The 12,033-nt window shown below is 37.4% G+C and overlaps 1 protein-coding gene across 2 annotated transcripts in view; it reads left to right on the forward strand.

The window, feature by feature from the left end:
• Nucleotides 1-3,803, forward strand: part of REV3L (REV3 like, DNA directed polymerase zeta catalytic subunit) — a 171,305-nt gene extending 167,502 nt beyond the window's left edge. For both annotated transcript variants that reach the window (XM_019443107.2, XM_053904569.1), the window contains exon 32: nucleotides 2,632-3,803. In XM_019443107.2, the coding sequence (XP_019298652.2) occupies nucleotides 2,632-2,772 (141 nt within the window). In that variant the 3' untranslated portion in view covers nucleotides 2,773-3,803. The remainder of the gene's footprint in view (nucleotides 1-2,631) is intronic.
• The last annotated feature ends 8,230 nt before the right edge of the window (nucleotides 3,804-12,033 follow it).

The following is a 12,033-nucleotide window of genomic DNA, read 5'->3' on the forward strand; positions in this document are numbered from 1 at the left end:
TATGATTTAGTGGAAAATGAACCATAGGGCTCCTGGGTGGCTCAGTCGGTTAAGCGTCCGACTTTGGCTCAGGTCATGATCTTGCAGTCCCGTGAGTTCAAGCCCTGCATCGGGCTCTGTGCTGACAGCTCAGAGCCTGGAGCCTGCTTCAGATTCTGTGTCTTTCTCAAAAATAAACATTAAAAAAAAAAAGGAAAAAAATGAACCATGCTGATAATAAGGAGGGACATCAGGATTCTAGTCTGGACTTCATTATATTGGACTTGTCCTTCCTTGGTTTTATCAGAGTTCTTTCACGGGTCCTGTCTACTTCCGACATTGTAAATTCTCTTATAAAATCATTCCTCACAGTCCTAATAGAATTCAAACCAGGATGTGAAGGCCAGCCTCTGCACCTTGTCCTCAAGGTAAAGAAGCTTTTGAACCAAGACAGAGTATCAAACTTAGCTGCCATGAAGGTGAACAGGGAGAGAAACCATGTCTTAGGAGACTAGGCTCTTAAAAAATTTGAGCATCATATGAAGATGATTAAGGATTGATAAAGCATAGACTATTTGCTCTGTACCATTCTAGCTGCCACATTTTGTACTAGCAAAATTGTTAAGTTTTAGAGAATATAGCCAGTCATCTAGAATCCATTAAACATTTCATTAAGGATGGTAGAATCTTAAAGGTATGATTATTTTGATGCAACCACAGAAACCTAGCTGTTGAAATAAGTTGATTTTTTTTCCCCTCTCCCCTTTCATCTCCTATATACTTCTTAAATACCCTCACTTTTCTCCTTTCTTTTATCATCCTAGTCCAAACCACCATCCTCTCTGCCCTAAACTCCTGCAGCAGCTTCCTAGCCTGACCCCCTGCCGCTGTCTCCATTCTTAAAAAAATAGATCATTCTAGCCAGCGTTAAGTTTATTTTACCTATTTGGGGGGGGGGTGGGGCCTAGAATCCCAAGCAGGCTTTGCACTGTCGGCGTGAAGTCCAATGTGGGGCTCGAACTCAAACTGTGAGATCATGACCTGAAGAAATCAAGAGATGGATGCGTAACCAACTGAGACACCGAGGCACCCCCAAAATTACATTTTAAAAGTACAAGTCTGGTACTTTCTCTTTCTGTCTGATAAAATTCAAACTCTTTAGTATGCTTTATTAGTCTTTCTCCATTCTAGCACCTACCTGCTACCTTTCAGTCCATTGCTTAACCTTCTCCCTGTTACACTCTTCAATACAATGCTATAAAGCTAGAAATTCATTATAAACTCAAAACAAAATGATTGTTGCCACTTGGGGAAATTTTAACTCCCAATTAAACACTACACGTAAGATTCTAGACAGCCATAGCAAATCTCAGAGAAAATTTCCATCACCTCAAACACTTTTAATAATAAACAGAAAAGAATAAGGAATGAAATAAGCATCTGATTGGCTTATTTTTTCAAAAATTTTCAGAGGATAGCAAAAAGAAAGACTAAAGCAGCCTTTTTTTTTTTTTTTAAATGAGCTAAGTAAGTATCCCGGTTGTGGTGTTTTGAGTTTTTAAACATAAGCTGAATTTAGCTATAGTGCTCAGGGTTGAAATCACCAGTAACAGATCTTGAAACTCAACATTGAGTTAAATTTAAAGAAGCAAGTAATTCCATCCTGGCTTATTTATCAGACAAGCACAGAGAGTTGCATAAACATTTATCAGTTTGTCCTGACACCTGAATATAGCTGCAGTACGTATAGCCTCAATACAGAACTTCTGTATTTGGGGATAGTTTTGAGTCTCGTGGCAGAGATCTCCTTAGTGAAAGACTTCATAGAAGAACAGCATACTTTGTCATCAGAGAACACAGAGTAAGTACACAGTTTCTCAGCAGTTTGTTTGGACAGCATCATAATAATTGGTACAGTAACCTCAGGAAAACTCCTCTTCACTTGACTAATACAGATGAGAGAATGAACTAGAGCAGTTTGATTTTTCTCTCAAAAGACAAATCTAGAGCAGAAGCAGCTATTTGGTATCCCCTTTGGATAACTTTTTTATTGGCGTCTGAAAAGATAAATCTGAGTAATGTGAAAAAATATTGTTTATGGCTCATTTAAAAGACGGTCTTTAATGGTAATTGGATAGCTTATTATATGAATCTTAACATACCTTTGACCTTATTATATGAATCTTAATATACCCTATGAGTTACATAGGAGTTAGGGGTAACTACTCTCTCCTAGACAAAAATCCACATATGAATTTTGACTGTCCAAAAATTTAACTAATAGCCTGCTGTTGACCGGAAGCCTTACTAATAACAAACAGCTGAGGAACAATATTTGTATGTTACATGGATTATACACTGTATTTTTTCAATAAAGTAAGCTAGAAAAATCATAAGTTAGAGAAAAAACATTTATAGTACTGTACTGAGTTTATTGAAAAGAAATCCATGTATCAGTACTTACCTGTTAGAAATGCCTCAACATAGGGTAGGTGAGGCTTCAGGGATGAAAAGTAATGAAACTTCTTGTAATAAGTGTTATTTGTCTGCCAGTAATCTGTGGTGGGTCAGAGAGGAGGGACTATAAAAGTTTGTTAACACATATACATAGGACCTCTCCTATTGTTTTATGTATTCCTCTTATACTTTCAGATATGCAAGAACTGTACAGGGTGCTTTGATCGACATATCCCGTGTGTATCTCTGAATTGCCCCGTACATTTCAAACTCTCCCGAGTAAATAGAGAATTATCCAAGGCACCATATCTCCGGCAATTACTAGACCAGTTTTAAATTGTCAGTATCACAGAATTCCAGGTGCTATTTTTTCAGTGTTTACCACTAAACTGTTGTGCATGGTGCTTTTTCAACTTTCATCGAGTCAAGTATGTTCACTGTCTATTATCTGAAGACTATGAAGGCTTTTATGCTAACTGAATTAAAAATTGTTCTTATCGATCTCTGAATAGCTCACTTCTTACAATGTACAAAGTCTCCATCCTTACACCTTTTTAACATTGTTTTATAACGTATGTGTTGAATTTGCTCCGGTATGTGTAACATCTTGTAAATCCATTTGCGTAGATCATACTGACTTCCCTGTGGAAGGAGCACTGAAAACCTCTTTAAAAAAAAAACAAAACAAGACAAAAGAAAAAAAAAAAACCCATTCGTGTGTTTTCCTTGAACTGTCTGTATCAAGACGTGTTACTTAGAGATACTCATTCACTTTATAATTTTGACTGCGAAATATTTTGTAAATACACTTTTTTACTTTTCAGACAACTGAGTAAAATAATGTGCAATGAATTTTATACAAATGATTTTCAAGTTGTTAGGTATATTTCCTCTAGGTTTTGCTTGACTCAGAGTAGAGTTGTTATTTTGATCAAACTGTGCAAACAATAGTACCATGTGTAGCATTTTGAAACCTTATTTTCTAAAACCGCTGTCTTGCTTTAGCTATTAATGGGGCATTGTGAGGAACTGTGCAAAGACATTTTTGTTACAAACCTGTGGGCCTGTTGCAATACTTTAAAAATAAAAATTTTATTCCATTTTTGCTTGTTTTGTATAGACATTTCTATTGCTTCTAAATATGCTTAAAATATTTTCTTTCCTTATGTACTGTACAGTTAATCTTATTTGCCATCATCTTGAACACAAAATGTGTATTTAGAATATTTGTATAACTGTATAAAATTAAAAAGGAATTATGTGGTCAGTGCATTGTTTTCTAAACTGGAAATCATTTTGTTTTAAAAGTTAATAATGGAAACCATATTAAAATTGAATAAAATATGAAATATGGCAGTGTGATTTTATCTTGGTCTAAGTGGTATTTCTCCACCTGTTGTATTGTATTAGCCTGTGATGGTTGCATCTTAGTAATGAGGTAAACTTAATTCATTGTTATATTCCAATTGATGCTACAAATTCCTTCACCAAACCATGCAGATTAAAAGGGAGGAGGGCAGCACAAGTAGTCTAGTCTAGCTCTCATCCTTTTATAGTTGTAAGAAGCTACTTGTTAGGGTTTCTGTGTACATTTTCATTTAGATATGACTAGTCTTGAAGCCAGGACTTTGCAGAGGGAAAACAATAATTACATTATTCCTTTTAAAAAAATTAAACACCAATTTTTTTCAATAGAAAACAATATGGAAATAAGAATTACTTTCTCTTTTCTAAGTTCTGTGCTATTAGGATTCCCACTCACATCAGCTTTCCCCTTGAAACTGGACATAGTATTCTCAACAGAATAACCATTCTTAATATCTTTATTAACTGAACACTTTATAACTGAACACAACCAAACTAATCGTTGTTAAACCACAAGTGCCCAAAGCTAGCTAGGTTTACATTCTTCCCCTATCTCTGGATCCCTTTTCGGTAGGGAAGTATGTCCCTTGTAACACCGTCCTCCGAGTCTGTTAGACTACCTTTTTAAAGGAGACCCCTTTGCTGTTTAGTAACTGTCACCTGTGAGGGTACTGAAACTTGGACTTCTTTAACCAAAAAAATATTTTGCAAGAAGCTTGCGGCATACTTTCCTAATTACTTTCCCTGCCTTTTTGATCAGCTGTTAATACAAGTTTTGTATTTCACCCAGACCACAAAAAGAAAACATTCGAGTAATGCTGGAGAGTGAATGTCATTAACATTGGCTTAAGTTTGCCCACTTCCCACCAGTGTGTTCCTTTCCCTAGATGTGAACTCTTAACAAAAGTTACCCACAACTGTCTCTCTTCCCCATTCCCACAGCCCAGTCAAGAGTGGAAAACAGGCAAATGCTGAACCTATAGTACTCCATTCTGTATGAACTTCAGTTTCCTTAGTGTCTGTGAAGAAGGCTAAGACACTGGGAAAAACTGATAAAAATGTGAACAGAGAGCAAATTGGAGAATTTTGAGAGGAGGTAGTCCTGTGAGGGCTGAAGCAGGCCACCCAGAGAGTCTGTGGACTCTATTCAGCCCTAATTGTCACAGGTACATCTCCATTAGTCTCAGGAGGCACACAGTCCCTGCCAGCAATCACACTGCCCTGATGACCTAAAGGTCTCTTCCAGAGCTGTATTTTATCCAAGTCTTACAGCTATGTAATCTTTATCCTTCCATTTCTGTTGTTTACCTTTTCAAAATAACTATAGGGATATTCCTTGAGGGCCTATCAAATAAGCTTTCAAATTGATTTCTCAATTTCAGAACAGTATTTCTTAAAATATACATGTTTGATTTTATAAAGTAAAACACTTGGCTACAAATGACATTAGGGCTCTGCCATGAACAGAGGGAAGGCAGTGGTACACCAGTAGCTATTTTTAGGCTACATGTGTTCCATTCTCTCTCAGCAAGACCTACACCTCTTAGAGTACAGTCTGCCTAGAGCACCCCATATGATGAGACATGTTACCTCTAGCCATTTGGGGTTTTATAAAAGTGAATGAAATCTAATACCATTAATGCCCCTGAGTTCTGTTCATAATTGCTCTATATAGGAAAATTGTCATGGATTGCTTCTAGCATTTGAGATCTGAAGTCGTCAAAAGACAGCACTGAGTCCACTGTGTTTTCCTCGCCCATACCTATAGCTGTTTTCTCACTTTGGCAAAGCTCCAAGGGGGGCTAAAAAGCAAAATATCTTGTAGAGGAGCTCTCGGGTTTATAAAATCAGGTTTCTGCGTATATTTGGGGAGAAGAGAATGTGACCAGGAAGATAGTTGAGGCATTGTTAAATCAAAATACCCTCTTATTGCCTCAGAGTCTTTACCTGACTTGCTATTAATACCATCACAGGTGCCTTTGTTGGAGGGAAGCACTGGGAGGTTCCAGGAAAATAATATCCTTGGAGTAAAGAAACCCCATGCTCTGGTCTTTCTCATGATTGCCACTGGAAATGCAGCCCTTTTGAAAAGCTACGAATTTGGTCATAGAGATTAAGAAGCTTAAAAATAATCATTCTTTCAGACTTCAAGCTGTATTACAAAGCTGTAACCATCAAGACAGTATGGTACTGGCACAAAAACACGTGCAGATCAATGGAACAGAACAGGGAACCCAGAAATGGACCAAAAACATACGGCCAACTAATCTTTGCCAAAGCAGGAAAGAATATCCAATGGAATAAAGAACAGCCTCTTTAGCAAGTGGTGCTGGGGAAACTGGACAGCAACATGCAAAAAAATGAACCTAGACCACTTTTCTTACACCATACACAAAAATAAACTCAAAATGGATGAAAGACCTAAATTTAAGACAGGAAGCCATCAAAATCCTCGGGAAAGCAGGGAAAAAATGTCTTTGACCTTGGTCGCAGCAACTTCTTACTCAACACGTCTCAGGAAGCAAGGGAAACAAAAGCAAAAATGAACTATTGGTACCTCATCAAAATAAAAACTTCTGCACAGCGAAGGAAACCATCAGCAAAACTAAAAGGCAACTGACAGAATGGGAGAAGATATTTGCAAATGATGTATCAGATAAAGGGTTAGTATCCAAAATCTATAAAGAACTTACCAACCTCAACACCCAAAAAACAATCCAGTGAAGAAATGGGCAAAAGACATAAGTAGACACTTCTCTGAAGAAGACATCCAGATGGCCAACCAACACATGAAAAAAATGCTCAACATCACTCATCATCAGGGAAATACAAATCAAAACCACAATGAGATACCACCTCACACCTGTCAGAATGGCTAACATTAACAACTCAGGCAACAACAGATGTTGGCAAGGATGCAGAGAAAGAGAATCTCTTGCACTGGGGGTGGGAATGCAAACTGGTGCAGCCACTCTGGAAAACAGTAGGGGGAGGTTCCTCCAAAAAATAAAAATAGAACTACCCTACGACCCAGCAATGGCACTGCTAGGTATTTATCCAAGGGATACAGGTATGCTGCTTCAAAGAGGCACATGCACCCCAATGTTTATAGCAGCACTATGGACAATAGCCAAAGTATGGAAGAAGCTTAAGTGTCCATCAATGGATGAATTTGGATAAAGAAGATGTGATATATATATATATATGTATGTATGTGTATATATACACACACACACACACACACACACACAATGGAGTATTACTTGGCAATCAAAAAGAATGAGATCTTGCCATTTTCCAACTACATGGATGAAACTAGAGGGTATTATGCTAAGCGAGATTAGTCAGAGAAAGACAAATATCATATGACTTCACTCATATGAGGACTTTAAGATACAAAACAGATGAACGTAAGGGAAGGGAAGCAAAAATAATATAAAAACATGGAGGGGAACAAAACCTGAGACTCTTAAATATAGAGAACAGGTTTACTGGAGGGTTTGTGGGAAGGGGGAATGGGCTAAATGGGTAAGGGGCATTAAGGAATGTACTCCTGAAATCAGTTGCACTATATGCTAACTTTAAATGTAAATTGAAAAATAAACAAAAAGAATAAGTGAAGCCAAAAAAAAAAAAAAAAGCGACATGAGATATCACTCCATACTTCTTAGAATGACCAATATCCAGAAAACTGACACTACATCTGGTGAGGATGTGGAGTGACAGGAACTCTCATTCGTTGCTGGTGGGACTGTAAAAATGGTACTGCTACTTTGGAAGACACTTCGGCAGTTTCTTACAACGCTAAACAATACTCTTACCTACAATCCAGCAATTGCACTACTTGGTATCTACCTAAAGTTGAAAAATAAAACGCACACAAAAACCTTCAAGTGGATGTACATAGCAGCTTTATTCATAATTGCCAAAATGTGGAAGGAATATATCCAGACAATGGAATGTTATTCAGCACTAAAATTAAATGAGCTATAAAGCCATGAAAAGACACAGAAGAACCTTAAATGCATATTACTAAGTGAAAGAATACAATTTGGAAAGGCTACAAACTGTATGATTCTAATTATATGACAATTTAGAAAAGTTGGGGCGCCTGGGTGGCTCAGTCGGCTAAGCATCCGACTTCAGCTCAGGTCACGATCTCGCAGTTCGTGGGTTCGAGCCCCGCGTTGGGCTCTGTGCTGACAGCTCAGAGCCTGGAGCCTGTTTCAGATTCTGTGTCTCCCTCTCTCTCTGACCCTCCCCCGTTCATCCTCTATCTCTCTCTGTCTCAAAAATAAATAAACGTTAAAAAAAAAAAAAAAAGAAAGAAAGAAAAGGTAAAACCATGGAGGCAATAAAGACCAGTTGTTGCCAGGTTGGGAGGAGAAGGGGATGAATAGGTGGTGCAAGGAAGATTTTTAGGGCAGTGAAACTACCCTGTATGATACTACAGTGGTATATATGTATGTCATTATACATTTGTCCCAATCCATAGAATGTACAACAGCAAGAGTGAACCCTAATGTAAACTATGGACTTTAGGTGATAATGATGTGTCAATGTAGGTTCATCAGTTGTAACAAATGCACCACTCTGGTGGGAGCTGTTGAAAATAGGTAGCTATGCATGTGTATGGGGCAGGCGATATATGGGAAATCTCTTTACCTTCCACTCAATTTTGCTGTGCACCTACAATTGCTCTAAAAATAAGGTTGCTATAAACACACACACACACACACACACACACACACACACAATCAGTCTTTGAAAAAACACCTTCTGCCTTGATTACTTGATAGAGGCTTTATGAAGGGGAATATGAGTGAATGCAAAGATTTACACAAATGTAAATTATTAGCTGTTCAGTAAATATTTATTGAGCACCTAAGTTGTGCCCTGCATTTTGCTCATTTAAAGATACCAAAGTAACCCACTGCATCAAATATGTCACACTATTGGGAGAGATAGATAAGTAATGACATTATTTTCAAGATGATGACATAAAGATGTTTTGTCTCTTCCTCTTCTGTTGGATGAACCCAAAAATAAGAAAGAGAAAGCCAGCATTAGAGAACTCCAGAAAAGTTTAGGAACAGAAGACCCCAGACGTGAACTAATTATTTAAAGGGAGAAGTTAGACCTCACAGATCACCTAGACTCCACATACTCAGGTGACCACACCCTACACCCCCCCCCCCCCCCCCCGCCACACACACACAGTTGACTTTAGTCCTACTCTATAGCAAATGAGAACCAGAGAGACACTGAACTTGAGGATGCTGGGCACTGACAGGGACAGGACTAGGTATATACCACTAAGAACAGGGAAATGAAGTCTGAAGTGAGACCCTCTGCCCCACACCTCGCCAAGGTGCAAAATACCAAAAGCCAAGTCCACGCTCCCATATCACTGTGTGCTTCTTTGGCTTATAATAATTACAGTTGCTTATTTATACCAACTTTTGATATCAGTCTCTCCATTAAATTCTATATATCATGAAGTCAGAGATCATGTCTGATATGCTCCCCAACATAACCCACCACCAGCATAACACCCTCATATTACTGATAAATAACAGTGAATTGAAGGGTTTAAAATGCCCATCTGGTGAAAAACTGACAGTATTTCCCCTACTGTTATTCAGCAGAGTACTGGAAGTCCTAGCCACAGCAGACAAGAGGAAGGAATAAAAGGCATCCAAATTGGTGAGAAAGAAGTAAAACTTTCACTGTTTGCAGATGACATGATGCTATATATACAAAACTCCACCCAAAAAAAAAAAAAAGAAAAGCAAAAAATAAATATTAAAAACAAAAAAAAAAAATTTTTAAATAAACTCCACCAAAAAAACTACTGAAACTGATAAATTCAGTAGGGTTCCAGGATACAAAATCAATATACAGAAATCCATTGTATTTCTATACACGAATAAAGGAGCAGAAAGAGAAATTAAGAAAATACTATTTATAACTGAGTCAGAAGTAATAAACCACCTGGGGATGAACTGAACCAAGAAGGTAAAAGACCTGTACTCTGAAAACTATAACGTTGATGAAAGAAATTGAAGATAACACAAATAAAAAGATATTCCATGCTCATGGATTCGAAAACAAATACTGTTAATGTGGCTATACTACCAAAACCAATCTACAGATTTAATGCAATCCCTATCAAAATGCCAATAGCATTTTTTCACAGAACTAGAATAATCATAAAATTTGTATGGAACCACAAAGGACCTCAAAGAGCCAAAGCAATCTTCAAAAAGAACAAAACTGGAGGTATCACAATCCCAGATTATAAGGCATACTACAAAGCTGTAGCAATCAAAACAGTATGGCACTGGCACAAAAATAGACATATAAATCAAGAGAACAGAATGGAGAGCCCAGAAATAAATCCCCCATTATGTGGTCAACTAATCTTCTAAGAAGTCAAGAATATTTAATGGGAAAAAGCCTCAACAAATGGTGCTGGGAAAACTGGAGAGCTACATGCAACAGAATGAATCTGGACCACTTTCTCACACCATACACAAAAATAAACACAAAATGGATTAAAGACCTAAATGTGAAACCTGAACCATAAAAATCCTACAAGACAACACAGGTAGTAATTTCTCCAATAATGGTCATACCAACATCTTTCTAGATATGTCTCATGAGGCAAGAGAAATAAAAGCAAAAACTGTTGGGACTACATCAAAATAAAAAAGCTTCTACACAGCAAAGGAAACAATCAATCAAACTAAAACACAGCTTACTGAATGGGAGAAGATATTTGCAAATGACATATCCCATTAAGAGTTAGTATCCAAAATACATAAGGAATTTATATAACAACACCAAAACAAAAAAGAAATCCAATTAAAAAATGGGCATCAAACATGAACAGACATTTTTCCAAAGAAGACATCCCCATGGCCAATAGACACATGAAAACGTTCTCATCACTCATCATCAGTGAAATACAAATCAGGGGTGCCTGGGTGGCTCAGTCAGTCAAGCATCTGATAATTGATTTGGTCTCAGGTCATAATCTCACAGTCATGAGATCAAGCCCCAGATTGGGCTCTGTGCTGACAGCGTGTAACCTGCTTGAGATTCTCTCTTGCTCTCCCTTTCTCCCCTCTCTCTCTTCCCCCTCTCCTGCTGTCTCTCTCTCTCAAATAAACATTTTTTAAAAATTAAAGAAACAGCAAGTGTTGGCAAGGATGTGGAGAAAAAAGAATTCTCATGATCTGTTGGTGAGAATGCGAACTGGTGCAGCTGCTGTGGAAAACAGTATGGAAGTTCCTCAAAAAGTTAAAAATAGAATTACTATTTGGGTAATTTATCCAAAGACTGCAAAAACACTAATCTGAAAAGATAAATGCCCCCCTGTTTATTGCAGCATTATTTACAATAGGCAAATTATGGAAGCAACCCAAGTGTCCATCAATACATGAATGGATAAAGAAGTACATACATACATATATACAGACATATACACACACATATACCTACAATGGAATATTATTCAGTCAAAAAAAGAATGAAATTTTCCCATTTGCAACAACATGGATGGAGCTAGATAGTATAATGCTAACTGAAATAAGTCAGAGAAAAACATATGATTTCACTTATATGTAGAATTTAAGAAAGAAAGAAAAGAAAAGGGTCAAAAAACCAGCGGGAGGAAGGGAAGGTGAGAGAGAATCCTAAATGTATAGAACTGCTGGTTACCCGAAGGGAATAAACTGGTGGGGGAATGGGTGAAATGGGTGAAGGGGATTAAGATTACACTTAATGTGATGAGCAGTGAATAATGTATACGGTTGTTGAATCACTGTATTGTACACCTGAAACTAATGTAACACTGTATGTTAACTGACAACCAAGGCCTAGGAAGGGTTGAACAGTAAAGATCATCTCCTACAGGAGACCACCCCTTTAAGAAGTGGCTGTTTTATCTAGAAACCAACACAGAGAGTCAAGGAACATGGAAAATCAGAGAAATGTGTTCCTAACAAAAGAACAAGGCAAAACCCCAGAAAAAGTCATGAAACAGATGAATGAGTTACCTTGTAAGGAGTTATAATAACAGTCATAAAGATGCTCACCAAGATCAAGAGAATAATGCATGAACAGAGAATTTCAACAAAAAGATACAAAATGTAAGAAAGTACCAAACAGAAGTCACAGAACAAAAGAATACAATAACTGAACTGAAAAATACATTTAGAGGGGTTC

Source organism: Panthera pardus, unplaced genomic scaffold (genome assembly GCF_024362965.1).
Source record: "Panthera pardus isolate Hobbes unplaced genomic scaffold, ASM2436296v1 HiC_scaffold_17, whole genome shotgun sequence".
Lineage (NCBI taxonomy): Eukaryota > Metazoa > Chordata > Mammalia > Carnivora > Felidae > Panthera > Panthera pardus.